Here is a 19,725-nt window from a genome sequence, read left to right as displayed (position 1 = left end):
CAGTACCAGATGGGCCTCAAGGCACTAAAAAGTACTCCAGTACCAGATGAATGAGACCCAATCTGAACAGGAGGATACTAGCTTACAGTACAATTCTCCCCTTAATGGGGTGCACAGTCCACGTTTGCAGGTGAAGCAAGTTCCGGGGCTGCTGTTTTCTAATAATGTGGGAAAACATCAGAATTCTATTTTCAAGTGTAAGCATGCAGATGCTGTTTATGAAGATTATCCCCACGGGGGTGTGAACAAGACAGTCGCTCCACCTTGAAGCTCTCTATAATTGAAAACATTATTGCCCTTCAACCCTGTATCTTCCTCCAGTACCTCAGCCGGCCTCTCACTGAGCTGGATTTGCAAAGTGGGCTGATAGATCTGTTTGTATCCTGGCAGAAGTTCCCACAGGGATATTTTCTTTCATGATACAGTAATAGCCACCTTTTCTCATTCACTCCCTATGGTTCATCGGTCTAGGTTTAACAAGAGAACACACAAATATTTAGCACCGAGATGGAGCTCCCTGTACACATAGCACCTGATGCAAGTATTTGTGGAATGAAGAGCAGAATAGTATAGACAGGATTGAAGGACTTCCCTTGATTACAGGACATCCTCCTCTGAAGGGTGTGAGTAATGTGAATCTAGTACACAGAACAAGTTCCACCTGCCCTGTAAGCAGGGTACGATTGTGCAGATCCAGGATTAACCAATCCTAGAACTGTCAGTCTTCATCCAGAACACTACTTATAACCAGCACTGCAATGGTGCTTTCAGCACGTAAATTACACACATAGACTCACTATTCCTAAGGCAAGAGAGACACATGGAAGAGTCAATGCATTACCCAGAGGTACTGGCCAGCATCACAAAGACCCTGGTTTAATAGATGCCACCACTGAGAGCAACTGAGTGAGGCCACTGGGGATGTACTGCTTTGAATGGTTTATAGAAAGATTGCTGCATAACTTTGCCACAGCATGCTAAGGTTGAGTTTTCCTGGCAATCAGGTGCCGAAAAGGTTGGATGAAGTCTCAGTGCTGATGGAACTACTGACAATCATTGTGAGCAATGTCTGGAATGCTGCTCGTCAGTAAGGAGAAGAGCTGTGGAAGCAGTAGAGAGGTTTGCTTCTGTAGTTCTAGAGCCAAGAGCTTTATCCTTCTCTTTAGGAAATCATAGTGTTCAGCTGGATCTGCAGTGAGGGGTGAGATGATCCAGACAGGGATATTTTTGCCGGAGTTCCAGTAACAGCAGCTACTTCTTGGGTTTCTCCAGGATGTTGAGGAACTTCCCTCGAGTCATTTCTCTAGCTGAAATCACAAGGGAAAAAAAGATTAATGTCAAACAAACAGAGCAGGATCATTTATAATAGTTAATCACAGGACAGAAATTCATTTAGAACTGTGCACTGATGCTAACACATAGCTAAGAATTTTTTTAAATGAAAAGCTAAATCTGAACTGCACCTTGAATTCCTGATAGCCTGGAAACATAGGCCACACATTGGAAACTTCAAAGCTCAGCAATAATTCCCATGGCCTGTCTCATTACATACAATCTACACTTTCTATTCCTATTGTGGATAGCCTCATGGTCATGCAAGATCTCCCTCTGTCTTTGCACTATCAATCTTTGAATGGTGTAACCCGGAGCTCCATCGCTCTGTCTCAGGGCAATTGTTCCTGGATGCTAAAATCCATCAGAGATTATGGAGCTCTGTCTCTCTCCATTTCAGGATTACTGGTCCCTGGATACTTATGATCTTAAACAGAAATTAGACAGCATTTTCTCTCTCCCTTGGCAGTGTTACTCCCTGGATGCTGCAATATAATAAGGTTTATATTCCCTCAATGCAGTTCATCTATGGATGGTGTAATAAAGTAGAGTTTATAGAGCTTTGGTCTTCTCTCTTTGCATTGTCAGTTCCTAGATATTAAATACAGCAAGGCAAGGTTTATATGTCTCTCTCTCACTCTTGGCACCATCAATCTCTGGTTGCTGTATTACAGCTAAGTTTATACAGCCACTTTCCTGCACAAAACATTTCTGACTTGTGAGCCCATAGGCTCTGGCAGAGCCACCCTAATACAATCTTTGTCCCACAATCACAATACAAAATATAGACAGCATGATTAGTGATCGAGCCCTGGATAGACGGGTTTCCTCACCTTTTCAGCAATTTTAAATAAAGGCTTTAGTAAGCTTTGTGCTGGTGAAAGGTTCCTGACTGACAGCCTAGGGAACATGGAGTCCTTTATTCACAGAACAGGTACAGGAGCAGTACAAGTTTCCTACACCAAACCTGGAGAGCGCCCTCAAGGGATGAGATGGGATTTTAGTTTTTATAAGGTCCATTCATAGTTCTTGACCTCTCTACTGAGAGGAACAGCAAAAATGACAAATAACGCCTGTAGGAACTGAACTAAAACCTGACTCATTTCACATAAGCTACTAAACACCCATCATCACGCAAAGACATTTGGTCACTACTCACCTGGCTGATTAGAACTCATGCCCTACCATTGAAAGACCTCAGATGCCATCCTCAATTCCCTAAACTACCGATCTCTACTTCCCTACCTGAAGAAGTTGTGTCCAGTAGCTGGATGTTTCTGCTAAAACAGTCAACAGTGAAATAGCTGTCATGCTGGCAGATAAATTGGCATGATTAGGTTTCAGAGTCAACACCCTGTTTAAATGAATGGGACACATCTCAGCTATCAGAGCTTTTGTTTCAGGCTGCCTGCAGACTCAGGCAGACATTACTGCATCAGTGACACTGGTTCATGTTTTCAATCATGATGGCTAGACATTTCTTTTTTTAAATGTAAACATGGATTCTGGAGCACAATTCCAAGAAAAAGGATGAACTCTATGGTAGGTTCCATGGCTGAGGAATTGCAGAATACACAGGATCCTCCCATTATACTGAAGAACAGTCCTTTGTCTAAAGAACTGGATTGGGCTTCAGGAAATCTGGGATCTATTCCCAGCCCTGCCCTTGATTCATTTTGTGAGCCCAGGAAACCATTTACTCCTTTTGTTCCTCGATTTCCCCACCTGCAAAATGGGTGTAATAATAAAAATATCTGTCTGCCTCCCAAGGTGTTAATACCAATAAAGTGCTCTGAGACTCCCGGATGGAAGGAGCTGGAGAAGGGCAGAGGGTGGTTTGGATTTTTTGGTTCAGAACTATATTGTTATAAACAAACCAAGAATGTGATTAATAAAAATGTGAGTTTTCTAGAGGTTTCAGTTTGAAACAGACTCCTCAATGCAAACAGCTCCCTGACACTGCCATGCTTCACACTATCTAACAGTGCAGCGTTGTAAAATGCTATTGTAGAGAAAGCACAAAATCCAGCTACAGCATTCTCAGCTGATAGAGTGGCAAGATTTCCTAAAAATCAGACCCATATAGGAGATATACGCATGTATGACAATTCCGTTCCCCCAAAGAGGGTTGCACCCTATAAATCAAGCAGTGAGCATAGACTCCGTCTGTGCTCTGAGTGAAATTACTGTGGGTTGGGGGTTGCTCCAGAGCACGTGCCCTCCTGTTCACTTGTCATCGGAGATGTTAACATTTCTGATTAATTCACAGACCTCTCATTTTATTCTTCATTCCTTTATCCTTGCTATCCTACTCTGCTGTAGCTTAAGATTCTTACCGACCTGCTACAATAATCACCGCCCGCTCTCCCCCCGCCCAACCTGGTGAAATTGTTTAGTGATGCCAACCGCGCTTTTAATTTGCAAGACATCAGACACAGAGGTAATTTATACCAACATCTGTTCATTTCTGACTTCTGAAACAAACTCGCACATGCTGCTACAAAATCCCATTAGGAGCAGGAGGCAGCCTTCTGCTATTCTGTATTTCTCTTCTCCACACACGGGCTGTGTCAGGGCTCTATTTTTAAAGGTATGACACCAAACTAAGAGAGGGCCCCACATGTTTGTATATGTATAGAGATTGCCATGAAATACATCCCCATAATGCAAACAAATCCCAGCCATACTGTAAAGGCAAGTTTACACAAATATTTATAATCTTGTTTTCCCTGCTCTGCCTGACTGTCTGATCTTCCCAAGAATCACAGGTCAGTGTATTGCTGGTAAACACAGGACAGATCCAGATTGCAGGGTTCTGCATTCAAATGTCTTCGCTATTCCTTCCTTGGTCCCTTTTTAAAATCTGCTTTGGAGTCTTTCCTGAACATGAGTGTTCCATAAAAAAGTCTCCAATAATAAAAGTGCTCCGTCTACCCAGCTCCTGGTTAAACAAATTATTTATGATGGGAATAGCATTTCCAGGTGGGCATCTTGGAGTCGTTTGGGTTTCTGCAGAAGCTGGAGAATGAAGAAACCACCTCTATGTTCTAAAAGCGATTGCAGTCAAAGAGAAAGACCATAAAACCTATCTTAAGCAACTGCCCAAGGGAACAGCAGAAGCCAGTTGCCTAGTAGACAGAGATGGTGGATCTTTTAATTAAAAGGCTGGACAAAAAATGTACTGGAAGCCTTTGGGATAATTTAAAATGGTTGCTTAAACCAGGCACTTGTCTAATGGAGGTGGGGTCTTAGCACAGGTTTCATTGTACCAGCAAACAGACACCACAGAGTCTGTGCAGCATAAAATAGAAACATGAATCTCCATGTCAAGTCACAATTTACAACCCTTCCTATGCTGTGCATCTATCACTACAATAGAAAATCAACAATGGATACGATCGCAATAGCCTGGTTACAAATTAATCTCCTCAGTTAGGTGGGGAAGGGGGGGTGGGTATTGAAGACCACAGAAAAACACCTTTTAAAGACGTTATCAGCCTGGGTTACAATAAAAGTCGAGTGCTTAAACAGATCCTCCATTTCCTCAGACTGCATAAAACACTGGCATCAGACTGCTGTAAATAATGGGGACCCCTGACCCAGGAATTAAATTTTCTGCCTTGGAAGAGGTGGATCTCAGAGCATGTATTGGACAGGAGAGGTCAGGGCGGAAAAGGGAAGCTGTGATTTCCACTTGCTCAGAGGGTGGAGTTAGGTTTAATATAATCTCTTCTTTAGAACTTCAATCCCTCAATCCTGCATTTAGCCTTGTTGCCTTGTGCTCCTGTTCTACTACAACTGTCCCCAAACTGCCTCCTGCAGTAAATTTTGTGGCTGCTGGCTGAAAAGATTCAGTGGTACAGATTGATTTCTTACAAGTGAGGAGATGAGGGATTACCAAAAGCAGCCCTGGCTAACAAGATTGGGTGCAGAATCTCCTGCTAGAGCAGCCCACTCTGCCAGCACTTTGCATCCTTTCACTATGACATATGGGTTTCATTACACAAAGATTTTCCTGATTTTAACTTTGAGGCGATTACATTGGAAACTCAGAGCCATCTTTACATCTGTAGCAATTTAAAGGTTAAGTAACTTTTTAATCAAATGACAAAAACTCATAATGTTTTGCCTCCAATCCAAAATGAAAACTGCTGCTCCGGATGTTCCTTCTAGTGACAATTTAATTAGAAAAGAACACTCTGCTGGAGATGGGGGTCCATTCTCATTGGTCCCCAACATCTCATAAACAGCCTTCTCATGCATATGACAACACAATACAAACTGTCATAAGGTCTGGATAGCCAGGAAATAATGGAGGATTACTGCAGTAAAACCAGTAATGAAAACAGTGTCTTACACTTATATAAGCAACTTTCACCCAGAAGGATCCCAAAGTGATATACATACACACACAAACACACCACTCTATTATACCCATACACAAATATACACACACACGATTACACATAAACAATGCATGTGGGGATATCTTTGCAACAGAATAATGTGACAAATTGCATTTATCACGAACCTTTGGCCATTACACCTGCCCTCTGCTCACTAATCCATCTCTTCTGGGACTTATTCTAGCATTCCAAGCCTATGAGCAGCTTGAAACTGCAGACATTTAAAAATGCAATCAACCTGACAAAGAAACATTTCCTCCTTTCTCCCCCAAATTCACTTCTCAAAATTACACTGGACTAAAATATAGGACAGGCTAAATTCAAATCTTTTGCTACTTTTCAGGTTTGGAAACTGACTTTCTCTCCTATGAAAGCGGAGATTTTCTCACCTTCCCAATGAGGAACACAGAAATTGGTTTTAGGCCTGAAAGATCCTGAGATATCAGACTTCGAATATTTGCCCTTTTTTTTTTTTTTTTAAAAAAAAAAGGCTATTTTAGACAAATTTTAAAGGTTTAAAAAATGTATCTGTTGTAGTTTTCCCTCTTCCTCTGAGTCCTGTACAGTTGGACTTCTGGTAATTAAAGAACCTGGCCTTACAGATTTTAAAAAGTCCACATTAAGTTTTTTTTTAAATATTTCTGAATTATTTCTAGAATAGTTTTTCTTTAGATCACATCACACTATCATATATTCTAATTCTGCCACATAGTTAAATATTTTATTATCCCTCCTTCCTCAGCCCCTTCCTGGTTGGTTTCTCATACATGTTGCCCTGATCTAATTCATTTCATATCATCTTCCCCCACAGTATTCTGTTGATTGCTTTTAAAACATTCCCCATTTCCTAAGGTCATTTTTTTCTCCAGGTGCCCATCTTGTAGCCAGTTTTCCAGTTAAATTATCGTGCTTTGTTTAGATTACCAGCCAACACCAGGAAACTAATAAAAGACATGGTGCTTGACTGTAGAACTACTATATCACTCAGGGATGGCAAAACCAAAGTACTTTCCCTTAACTATAAATACGAAGAACGGCCAGGGGAACTGTCCAAGGCTGGGAGAAGCCTACCTTGGAGATGGAGAGAGAGAGAGAGAGAGTGTGTGTGTGTCAGGCAGCAGGAGGTGATTTTTATCTTATTTGCCAAGAAGGTCTGTTGTAATAGGGATGACTTCTCTTGGACTGAGCAGACAGCATTAGGGCAGGAAGACACAAACACATTCTTGGTATAACACACGGAGGGCCCTGGGAGAGCTCACTCATGAGCAATGGGTAGGATTCTTACTTGCCTTAGCCCTGGTCTACACTAAGAGGTTAGGTCGAATTTAGCCGTGGTAGGTCGATTTTATAAGCAATGTGTCTACACAACCACCCAGTTCCGTTGACCTAAGGGGCTCTTAAAATTGATTGCTGTACTCCTCCCTGGCGAGGGGAGTAGCGCTAAAATCAACCTTGATGGGTCGAATTTGGGGTACTGCAGACGCAATTCGACAGTATTGGCCACCGGGAGCTATCCCAGAGTGCTCCAATGTGACTGCTCTGGACAGCACTTTCAACTCTGATGCACTTGCCAGGTACACAGGAAAAGCCCCAGGAAATTTTGAATTTAATTTCCTGTTTGGTCACAGTGGCGAGCTCAGCAGCACAGGTGACCATGCAGTCCCAGAATCGCAAAGGAGTTCCAGCATGGACTGAACAGGAGACACTGGATCTGATTGCTGTATGGGGAGAAGAATCTGTGCAGGCCGAACTCTGATCAAAAAGAAGAAATGCTAATATATGCACCAAATTCGCACAGGGCATGGTGGAGAGAGGCTACAACAGGGACACACAGCAGTGCCGCATGAAAGTTAAGGAGCTCAGGCAAGCCTACCAAAAGACAAAGGAGGCAAACGGTCGCTCCAGGTCAGAGCCCCATACATGCCGCTTCTATGATCAGCTGCATGGCATTCTAGGGGGGGACCCTACCTCTACCCCACCACTGTCCGTGGAAACCTGCAAGGGGGGAGTCTCACGCAACAGGGAGGAGGATTTTGTGGATGAGGAAGAGGAGGAGGAGGAGGAGAATGTGCAGCAGGAAAGTGGAGATCCGTTCTCTCTGGCAGCCAGGACCTTTTCATCACCCTGGAGCCAATACCCTCCCAAGGCGGGTTTCCGGACCCTGAAGGTGGAGAAGGCACCTCTGGTGAGTGCACATTTGTCACTACACTACAAGGTTTAAAAACAATTGGGTTTAATGTTTGATTTGCCCTGAAGACTTGGGATGCATTCGCGGCCAGTACAGCTACTGGAAAAGTCTGTTAACGTGTCTGGGGATGGAGCGGGAATCCTCCAGGGACATCTCCATGAAGCTCTCCTGGAGGCACTCTGAAAGCCTTTGCAGAAGGTTTCTGGGGAGGGCTGCTTTATTTCGTTCTCCATGGTAGTCTGAAATCATTGCAGCACAAAGCATGGCAGTGAATGGTCCTGGGTTTTGGTTCCATTCAAGCAACATTCGGTCTATATCTTTCTGTGTTAGCCTCAGGAGAGTGATGATATGCATGGTCACCTGGTTGAAATAGGGGAATTTTTGTAAGGGAACAGTAAAAGGACCCCGTTCATGCTGGGCTGTTTGCGCTTGGCTAAAAGGGATCATCCCTGAGAATAGCCACGCGGTGGGGGGAGGGGTGAAGGGATCATCCCAGAGAATAGCCACGCGGTGGGGTGGGGGGAGGGGTGTGCTGCACATCCGCCTGAAAACTGCAGCCCCTCCTTTTAAATGGCAAACCCAACTGGCATTGTTTACTATGGGAAAGGAGGGCGCTGCAGTTTGAAACCATTCCCACATGTTATGAAAACGGAAGAAGCCAACCCCGCGTACCCTTTGGCTTACCGTGGCTGCCTGGAAACCGAATTCTGTTGCCCAGCTGTGTGTGACGTGTCACCATACTGGCAGGCGCTCAATATAAAAGGCAAAATGCGACCATATACCTAAAGCACATGTGCTGTCTGCTGTGAATTGTTTGATTCACTGTGAAAGAGTCTCCCTTTTGTTCTCAGAAATGTATCTTAAATTCCACTCTCCCTTTTTATCTCACTGCAGGTCCAAATGTTTCTATGCTCCCCCTATCATCTCCGTCCCAGAAGTTATCGCAGATTAGAAAGCGAAAAAACCCACACTCGCGATAACATGTTTTCGAGGTCATGCAGTCCTCCTGCACTGATAGGGCACAGCTGAATGCATGGAGGCATACAGTGACAGAAGCCAGAAAAGCATACAGTGAGCACGATGAGAAGAGGCAGGAGGCGATGCTGAGGCTAAAGGGGGAGCAAACGGACATGCTCAGTCATTTGGTGGAGCTGCAGGAAAGGCAACAAGAGCACAGACCACCGCTGCATCCACTGTATAACCACCTGCCCTCCTCCCCAAGTTCCATATCCTCCTCACCCAGACGCCCAAGAACATGGCGGGGGGAGGGGGAAGAGGCTCTGGGCACCCAGCCACTCCACTCCAGAGGATGGCCCAAGCAACAGAAGGCTGTCATTCAAACAGTTTTGATTTGTAGGTTGGCTACAATAAGCAATGTGGCCTTGTCCTTCCCTCCTCCCTCACCCCACCCGGGCTATGTTGTCAGTTATCTCACTTTTTTTAATTAATAAAGAATGCATGGTTTCAAAACAATGGTGACTTTATTTCCTTTGCCAGCTGTGATCAAAGAGGGGAGGGTAGTTGGCTTACAGGGAATTAAAATCAACAAAGGGTGCAGGTTAGCATCAAGAAGAAACACATACAACTGTCACACCGTAGTCTGGCCAGTCATGAAACTGGTTTTCAAAGCCTCTCTGATGCGCAGTGCACCTAGCTGTGCTCTTCTAATCGCCCTGGTGTCTGGCTGCTCAAAATCGGCCGCCAGGCGATTTGCCTCAACCTCCCACCCCGCCATAAATGTCTCCCCCTTGCTCTCACAGATATTATGGAGCACACAGCAAGCAGCAATAACAATGGGAATATTGGTTGCGTTGAGGTCTAACCTAGTCATCAAACAGCGCCAGCGAGCTTTTAAACGTCCAAAGGCACATTCTACCACCGTTCTGCACTTGCTCAGCCTATAGTTGAACTGCTCCTTACTACTGTCCAGGCTGCCTGTGTATGGTTTCATGAGCCATGGAAGCAAGGGGTAGGCTGGGTCTCCAAGGATAACTATTGGCATTTCAACATCCCCAACAGTAATTTTCTGGTCTGGGAAGTGTCACGGAGTCCCCGGGCGATGCTCTGGAACTGCCCCCCACAAAGCCAGTCAGGACTTTGGGGAGCCTCCTCTCCCATGGAGCAGACTGTCTTCAAGGCAAGAAACTTACACGGCTTCACCTCCTGGGTCTGACCTTAGAGCATTCAGCATATGCCCCTCCGTGCGCTTCCCACAGTGAGTCCGTCCAGGCGGGGTCCTGGGGAAGCCAGAGGGTCCTGCATGCACCCGCAACTTCGCAGTCAGACGTGACTCTCAGCCAGCCAGTAAAACAGAGGTTTATTAGATGACAGGAACACGGTCTAAAACAGAGCTCGTAGGTACAGAGAACGGGATCCCTCAGCCGGGTCCATTCTGGGGCCCAGCGAGCCAGACACCCACGTCTGCACTCACTCCTCGTCCCCAGCCAGCTCCCAACTGAAACCCCCTCCAGCCCCTCCTTTCAGGCCTTTGTCTCTTTCCCGGGCCAGGAGGTCGCCTGATCTCTTTGTTCACCTTTAGCTATTCCCTTGCAGTGGGGAAGGGCCCTGGCCATTTATTGCTAGGAGATAGATTGTTGGCCATTTATGCACACTGGAGACTTAAGAAATGCATATGGGAAACTGAGGCACCCACACAGTATTCAGAGGAAACATTAAGAACAGTTCCACTTCGTCACAGGAAGTAAGTCCCTTCTTGCAGCTGTTCAAACAGCCCAGAGTTCCTAAAGATGCGAGCATCATCCACCTTTCCCGGCCATCCCACGTTGATGTCGGTGAAATGTCCTTGTGATCTACCAGTGCTTGCAGCACCATTGAGAAGTACCACTTGTGGTTTACGTACTGGTTGGCAAGGTGGTCCAGTGCCAAGATAGGAATATGCATTCCGTCTATTGCCCCACCAGTTAGGGAACCCCATTGCAACAAAGCCATCCTCTATGACCTGCACATTTCCCAGAGTCACTACCCTTGCTAGCAGAAGGCAGAAGGTTAGTGATTGCCTTGGCTACTTGGATCACAGCAGCCCCCACAGTAGATTTGCCCACTCCAAATTGATTTCCGACTGACCGGTAGCAGTCAGGCGTTGCAAGCTTCCACAGGGCTATCGCCACTTGCTTCTCAACTGTCAGGGCAGCTCTCATCTTGGTATTCCTGCACTTCAGGGCGGGGGTAAGCAACTCACAAAGTTCCAGGAAAGTGGCCTTACGCATGTGAAAGTTTCACAGCCACTGGGAATCATCCCATACCTGCAACACTATGCGGTCCCACCAGTCTGTGCTTGTTTGCCGGGCCCAGAATCGGCGTTCCACTGTATCAGCCTGCCCCACTGCCACCATGATGTCCCAATTGCTACATCCCGTGCTTTCAGGAACATCTGTATCCATGTCCTCCTCACAATCGTCCTCGTGCTGGTGGCTCCTAACCAGGTTCTGCACGTACTGCAGGACAATGTGCGAGGTATTTACTATGCTCACAACAGCAGCGGTGAGCTGAGCGGGCTCCATGCTTGCCGTGCTATGGCGTCTGCACAGGTAACCCAGTAAAAAAGGCGCGAAATGATTGTCTGCCATTGCTTTCACGGAGGGAAGGGGGGTGGGGTGGGGAGATTGACAACATGTACCCAAAACCACCCGCGACAATGTTTTTGCCCCATCAGGCATTGGGAGCTTAACCCAGAATTCCAATGGGCAGCGGAGACTGCGGGATAGCTACCCACAGTGCACCGCTCCATGAGTTGATGCTAGCCATGGTATTAAGGACGCACTCCGCCGACTTAATGCGCTTAGAGGGGACATACACAATCTACTGTATAAAATCGCTTTCTACAGATAGACTTCTATAAAATCGTATTCTATATAAAATTCTAATTTCGTAGTGTAGACATACCCTTAGCTTGTGAAAGTCAATGGCAAAGCTTAATCTTTTGGCTGGGCTCCATTATTAGCGCATCTGGGGGACACTACGGGGCAGTACTAGGGAGTACAGAGGCATTTGTATGATAATCAGCCCCAGGAGCTACAGACAGAAAACCCAGATGCAATCTATTTACAAACACACAAACTAAAACAGCAAACTATGTGAAGATTAAAATTACTACACTAACCCTAAAAAGACACAACAGAATGGCTTGTATCAGCCAAGGTCTATGGGACACAGTTAGCACGACAAGAGAGGTCAGTCACCCTGCTTCAAAAACTCTGATAATGCAGGTGGTCTTAGCTCCTCTCCTACCAGACATACTTATAAGCAGAATGACCAGATTCCACCAGTCCCATCAACATCTGGTAGATGTTAGGAATTTGGCCTGCTCCATCCCATCCTTCACACTTCATAAAAAGAACTCTGACTGCTCTGCTGTCCCAATCTCTCTCTGATATGGCTGCCAGATAAAAACCTCAGTGTCCTGAGGTGTGTGGACCCATGAAGCAGACCCAGACCAGTAAATAACTGGAGGAGTTATCTCTGAAGAACAGTGGTTAGCAGATGCCATCCCCATCTCCTTTGCAGAGGACAGAGGACAAGACTACCTGAAATATGCTTATGTTCAACTTGAGCTTAAGAAAACATCTCTGGACACTGAGTATCTACACAATCATTAATTGCTCTTGAGGGAAGGTGACCGAGGATTGAGCAGCTGCCAGAAGGAGCACCTGTATGGAGCAATATTTTCTACTCCTATAGCACCTTTTATTCTTGGCTCTTAGAGCACTCTGCAAACAATTTATCAAGCTTCACAACATCCCTGGGAGGCCAACTACTTTCATTCCCATTTTACAGAGGGAGTAACTGAGCCTCAGAGAAGGGAAGTGACTTACAGACACATACCAAGCAGCAAGTCAGAAGAGAATCAGAATAAGAGGCTATGAGTCAGGACTCTCAGTCTTTTCTTAAAACATGAAACCCCACTGTGACATCCTGCTTCTGGTTCTGTCCACGTGAGCACTACATTGTGACTGATAAATGATCTGAGAGTGATGGATCAAAACTGTCCATACAGGTACTGCTGCACCTATCACTTGTTTTTAAGTGATAGGTGCACTTAGGAGTCATGAGGTGCTGAAGACTTGACTCCCTGGGTCAGGTTGGGTGCACATGACTGCTCCTAGTTGGTTATGGGAGAGCTTCAGCTGATGGTGGGCAAATACTGGAAGTGACCAAATACCACATATAATAATTTAACTCAACACATTTAGCCTCCCTTACAATCTCCTTGTGATTTCCTCACAAAGGTACTTGTACAATAATTTATCTCTGTGGACTGACTGCCAAGCATTTACATTCTTTCCATTTCCCCACTGGCTCCCCTCCCTACCCTGCCTACTCAAGAGCACAACATTTCTAGATTCCAGACTCACATCAAGCTGCAGAGATGAATGTTCAAGGAACTTCAAACGTATAAGAATTTGGGCAGTGTTGGCACACGTACAGACAGCCAATGCCAGACCAGGTATAAACCCGCAGTGAGGGGCAGTGACGTCCCAGCCCAGGCCCAGAGAGCCACTAAGATCTAGTTCCAGGTCAAGAACATGAGGAGCATATAGTTATTTTGTTTCAAGTGACCTAAATAGTAAGATGAATCTCCTACAGCACCTCCCACTTCAGGAGCTGGCAGCAGTCAGCATCCTATGAGGGTGAAGGCCTGATCCCCTTGACCCTCAGAGCAGGGAAAGAGTTACATCTCCTCTCCGTGAAGCCAATAAAAACCTCTCTTGATTATAATTTAGATAAGAGCCACTGGATTGAATAATAATGTCTGAAACTCCCCTGGCTGTTTCACCTTGAGACGTCCATCACTGGGTTAAACATGATGCTAATTGCATTTGGATTGATTAATTTCTCTCACTCCTGTCTATTCGAATAATGCTTAACAAAATAATCACAGCACCCAGAGCCAAATCTTCTTCGTCAAAGGAATGAAGCCATCAGAACCAGCAGAGATGAAAGAAATGAAGATGACCCGTAATTACTGCTACGGTGATATCATTACCATATTATAGAAAATGAGTGTATGGGGGGGGGGGGAAGAGCGGGGGGCCTACGATTATTATTTATTTTTTAATGGAACCTTACGTCCCAAGAATACAAATCTGACACAGTGGAGCATATAGAAATGCAGAACTGAAAAAATATAAATCCTGTGCATTAAATTGCAAAATACAGTGAACACTGAGGCTCTAGATATATCATCAAGTGTCTTGTGCTGTGAGCTGGTGTTATTCACACCACTATTTTTTTCATTCCAGTAACACTTTGTATATGACTAGCAGATTTAAGATGTCTATCTCCCTACAGAAATCCTCAGACATCCACAGTAGCACTTACCCTTAATCCTGACACTAACAATGATATTGTTTTAATATCATTACAGGTGGTCTTGTTCCAAAGCCTGGCATTCAGTTTTTAAACTGTAAAATCCAGCTCTGCGTCCAAAGGAAAGCTTCTCTGCTAGAGACAGTTATTCTTAAATGGTAATTCTTCATTGAAACAGGATGTCAATTCAGTGGCCAGCCAGACTAGAAAATGACTTAAAATTGTTCATTATTGTGGTTCCATACAGGTATCAAATGTATCTAGTCCGGAAGAATTTAAACTAGGATTAAAAAAAAAAATTTTTTTTCCAGCCAAAAGAAAGCCCTTCTGCTCTGTTCATTCTTCAAAATACACTCCCCAAACCCCACTCATTTGAGAAACAAATAGCTTGGCAACTGTATAAGATCTTCAAACACCTGTGCTCTACAATTCTAATTGTGGTTTATACAGTTCACTTCTCTCAGTGCTGGTTATGTCTGCCCCTAGTCTCTGACTGAAGACACAAAATACACAACCAACAGCTTAAAACATTTATTCTGGAGTAAAGCCAAGGTCAAATACACACACAAATTTCACATGCCAAAAAAAAATCAAGACCTGAGACAAGGATCTGAATCATGAAGCTAATTAAATACAGAAAAATGATGTTCAAATCGTTTTTAAAAATGAAGAAACAGAAACTCAATACATACATCTGATATTAAACTAGTATTAAACCCATTTCAGCATGAAAGGTGAGGATTTTTCCACCCCCTAAGTGCTTGTGAGAAGTGCTAGACTGATCTCAGTGGGCCTAAGCTCCTCAAGTTATCTTCAGATTAGTTACAGGATGGACAGGCTTTCTCCAACAGATGTGCCTCACCCCTGACCTCTAGGGCAGTGATGTGCTTCCAACATTTTAACAAGGGGATCTCTCAACGTTTTTCCACCTCAGTCTGTTACAAAACATTCCCTGAGGAAAGTACCCTCTTCACTCCCACCCCTCTTGTGCAAAATATCCATCTGTTCCACAGGTCCCCCACAAAACCTATCAATCTTTCCACACACACCCCCAATCCACCAATGCATCCACCCTCAACCGCTGGGCCCAGTAATAATTGACCTACCATGCTTCCCCCACCCCAACACCTCATGGAAGCTCCTCTAAGTGGTGGCTTCCCTACCTAACAACCTTTGGTGGAAGCAGTGAGAGCAAACAGATTGTACTGAGGCCTCTGGCTGTGGGATGGTTGAGTGGGGATTGGGTCCCCACTGGTAGTGGGCTGAGGGAGTGCGTAGTTGCCGGGAAATGGATCCTTTTTGGTTTTTGAGGTGAGCAAGCATCCCCTGGAGGAAGCTGGTGTGTGCACGTGGGAGATTGGGTAGAAGGGTTCTACCCTAGCTGATGTGTAATGTTGGAGAGGGACCCTAGCTTGTGTGAGGTAGGGTGGGGTAGTAGGTGTCTACTGGCTGATGGTGAGGAAGGGCTCTCTCAAAGTAACAGCTCTTCAAAGTCCAACCTGAGGCTAGCCAGGCCTGGGATAATTCTGAGCCCAGGAGCCAGTGAGAGCAAAGGGATTAGAGTTGTCAGGGTAGAGAGTATTACATATTCACAGTACAGTAACTGAAAAATATTGTGTAGTGATTATGTAAATCTATAGACTCTGACTGGCTAATAATGGCTGTCAGACAGCCAGAATATAGGGATACAAACTGTATGGTTATGCAAGTCAGGACACCCACAATCAGAGTGCAGGGAAATGCATTAAAGGAAAAAACTCTTTATGGTTATGGGTCAGACACTATACAGCATCCTTGCCCTCTGAATGGCTGAGACGACTCCCTTTGAGTAGGATGTGTAATAGCTTGACATTTATATTTACTAACGAAAGATGAGTTGTGAGATGGGTTTGAATTGTTTAATTTAAATTCCGTTGACAAGGACTGTGAGAAGAGGGGCCTAGGTGAAGGAAGGGAATGCTCCAATATTCTAAATTTATTTGCCCAAAGTTATGTGTTCACCTACTTTCTAGAACTGTAACTTGAAATTTAACAGTTGTATAATATTTCCTACATTACAAGTGCAATGTGAGGTTAATGTCTGTAAAGTGTTATGAGGTCCTCAGAAGGCAGACTGTATATACATGCAAAGTATATATATCTATCTATCTTTCTTTTAAAATAATACTTTGCATGTATATACAGTCTGCCTTCTGAGGACCTCATAACACTTTACAGACATTAACCTCACATTGCACCTGTAATGTAGGAAATTATATATATATATATAAAAATTAAAAAAAAATGAATGACTTCTTAATCCATTTAAAAAAAAATCCAGATGTTAGATTTTTCCTTAACATACAGTCTAATCCTCAAGAACCCTTGTTGGAACAACAATTTTCAGTGGAGGAGATAAACGTAATCCCAGACGACATAATGAATTAGCAAAGATTAAAGACCTGTTCAGGAAAAGAAGAGTTGATTCTTATCAGTGAACTGTACTATTTGCTTTAAACCGGAAAGAAACAGAAGGTCCCTTTCCCAATCAGTAAAACACTGATACAGTACAAAAAATCCTAACTGGGCTACTGCAATTTGAACTGTGCCCTAATTAGTGTTTTCCAAGCAGTATTCTACATGCAAAAGTACCAGCACCTGATTCATATCCAGTATCCCAGGGCTAGGGCCAGGGATTTCCTCCTAGCAAGAGTCAGGAACTATGGAACTGTAATAGGGCAGGAGCACAAGGACCCGAGCTGCAGACCATCACCTCAGCTGGAGGAGGAAGAACAGCAGCTTTACAACCAGCTGGACACACTGATGTTGGAAGAGTCTTCCTTCCTTCTTTACTATGAACTATGGATTTCTTTCCTCTTTGCTGACTGGCTGCTAGCTCCACCTTCTTCCCACCCCTCTTCCTCACAGTGGTTGCCAGCCTCACTCTCCCTGTCCTCCAGGATCCTTTCTGCTCATGTGCCATTAGCCTCCCTGGACTGAAGAAATGTTACAATTCCGAAGAAGGTTTGAGGAGGAAAGATAAACAATTTTGCCACACTGAATCCAAGTAGGTGCTAGACACCTGGGAACAGACACATCTATTTAGGGAGCTCACATGGCTCCCATAACATCTGAACCCTGTTGGAGATACAGTCAAGGATACAAATGAACAGAGGAAGAGGTAGATTAGGAGGAGTCAAAAATCAGGACTTGAAGAGTGAGTGAGTAAGTGTGTGTGTGTGTTTTCTCCCTAAATGGGTTCAGGTATACTCATGAGTAAGCCACATTAAGGCAAACCCACAATAGATACATGCCTAGGGCCCTGGCTCCCAGACACATATGATGACATCAAAATCACCTCTTCCATAAAAGGAAATCTTAAAAACATGATGTGAGTGTAACCGATGCAATGATGTCAGCCTGAGTCTGCAGGCAGCCTCTGGCAGAGGGATGAACAGCAACAATTAGAGGCAGGGGAGAAAGCACATGGCCCACACCCATTACGAGAGCAGACCATATCCCCACTGCTCTGGATGGCTGGGATGAAAGATAGATTAGCTAGTTTGGGGTTGCTGATGCCCCACTGAACCCTGTGGGGCGGATTCCCTGGGTGGGGAGAAGGGGGAGGCTCAGATACACTTTGGGTTCTGCTTCTCCACTCTGGCCTTCTGACTTCACAGGTCAAATTGCGAGGGGGCGGGGGTGAGGGAGGGAAAGAGGACTGGTGTCTGTCAATCACCATTAGTTTATGGCACCAAACTCAGACTCCACTCACAGTAGACTGCACAGATCTATGGGCCTCCCTCTCTTTTCTTCGGACTTGTCTTTGCTAGTATATTAATTCAAGTCCTGTCCACACAGAAAACCCCTTAATTCAAGTGTGGTGGTGCTTTTAACTGGAGTTAGCTGACCCATAACGGGGTATAGGCTACAGCATGAGATAGCACAATTCATTAGCTGCTAACACGACTACTCCTGCAGCATGGACAAAGGCTAAGGGTACGTCTATACTACCTGCCGGATCGGCGGGTAGTGTTCAATGTATCGGGGATCGATTTATCGCGTCTCGGCTAGACGCGATAAATTGATCCCCGAATCGACGCCTGTACTCCACCTCGGCAGGAGGAGTAAGCGGAGTCGACGTGGAACCTGCGGCGGTCGACTCGCCGCCGTGAGAACGGCCAGGTAAGTCGAACTAAGATACTTCGACTTCAGCTACGCGAATAGCGTAGCTGAAGTTCCATATCCTAGTGTAGCCCAGGCCTAAGTGTCACTCGAGTGATGATAATTGCCCAATACCTTCCCAGAATTTCACCATCTGTCCAAAAAGGACAGACATTCTCTCACAATTCAGTGAGAGTGGCTCAGCTTACTTCAGTTGCAAAGAACCCTGGGACATGTTCCCAGAAGTCTTAGTGCCACCAGTGTGAACACAGCAGCTGCAGTGTTATTTCACTGTGTGACTACCCTCTCTCAAACTAGGCTAACATAAGAGAAGTAACTTGAGTGTAGGTCATTACAGAGTTAATGCAAGTTACCATGCTTTGGTAAAGTGAACGTGCCCCGTTGTCACATTTCTCTGAGGTGCTGTTTCAGGGGTCTCTGTAGATTCAGGCAGACAACACTGCATCTGTTTATATTGACTTCACATTTACAAAGTTTTCTCCCAAGGACTAGCAACTTAGCTTTTACTGGGGGCGGGGGGGAGGGAGAGATTCTGTATAACAATATGTCAGCCATAAAAAAGTGCTGAGTTACTGACCCAGTCCAATTTGAGTCCTGCTCAAAGTAGAGACAATAGCTGAACTGTGAGAATGGATGAATGTGGCCCAGGGATATAGCAGAGAAGAGAGAAGCCAAAGACAGTATGCTGAAAGAGAATGATGGGAAAGGAGAAATGCTGACACTAACTGAAGAAAAGCCAGGAGTACAGAATTGAGAAATATAAGGAGGAAGAGAGAATACAACAGGAAGGAGCACTAGAACCAGGCAGTCTCTTAAGATCTACAGCAGTGGTCTCCATACTTTTTTGATCGCGCACTCCTATCAGTAAAAATTTTTTGAGCACGCACCCCCTGCCGCGCCGAAGCAAAAAAAAAAAAAAAAGGACCCCCGCCTGAACTGCCAAAGAAAAAAAAAAGCGCACCCCCAAGGATCCTCTTGCACACCCCCTGGGGTGCACGCACCCACTTTGGAGACCACTGATCTACAGGACACTTCCCAGTTTCCAGGACTGGTAACAGACTCCAGGTCAGGTTTACAAAAGATGGTCAATTTCCAGGCTTGGAGAGACTGGAGGTGGGGACTGCAAACTAAAGTCTCACCATAATGGCTCAGAGCTACTGAGTGGCAGGTTATCAGCAGAGAAGTAACACCTAATTGGCTGGGGAATGCTAGGGGGTGGAGCCTCTACTGAGAGCCTGCCTCTTTGTAGCTCTCAACTAATAAGTTGACACCTCCCTTTCCAGACCCCACACCTCTAGCTTCCTGAAA

General features: G+C 45.0%; 1 protein-coding gene across 1 annotated transcript in view; it reads right to left on the bottom strand.

Annotated features, from left to right (window-relative positions):
* Positions 1–776: 776 nt before the first annotated feature.
* The window catches only part of LIN52 (lin-52 DREAM MuvB core complex component), a 65,159-nt gene continuing 46,210 nt past the window's right edge, over positions 777–19,725 (bottom strand). Inside the window, exon 6 of the mRNA XM_024192738.2 lies at positions 777–1,307. Within this exon, the coding sequence (XP_024048506.1) occupies positions 1,252–1,307 (56 nt within the window). The 3' untranslated portion in view covers positions 777–1,251. The remainder of the gene's footprint in view (positions 1,308–19,725) is intronic.

This window comes from Terrapene carolina, unplaced genomic scaffold, assembly GCF_002925995.2.
Source record: "Terrapene carolina triunguis isolate 2854851 unplaced genomic scaffold, T_m_triunguis-2.0 Scaffold96, whole genome shotgun sequence".
NCBI lineage: Eukaryota > Metazoa > Chordata > Testudines > Emydidae > Terrapene > Terrapene triunguis.
The sequence above is the reverse complement of the archived record's forward strand: the minus strand, read 5'-3'. Positions and strand labels throughout refer to the sequence as shown.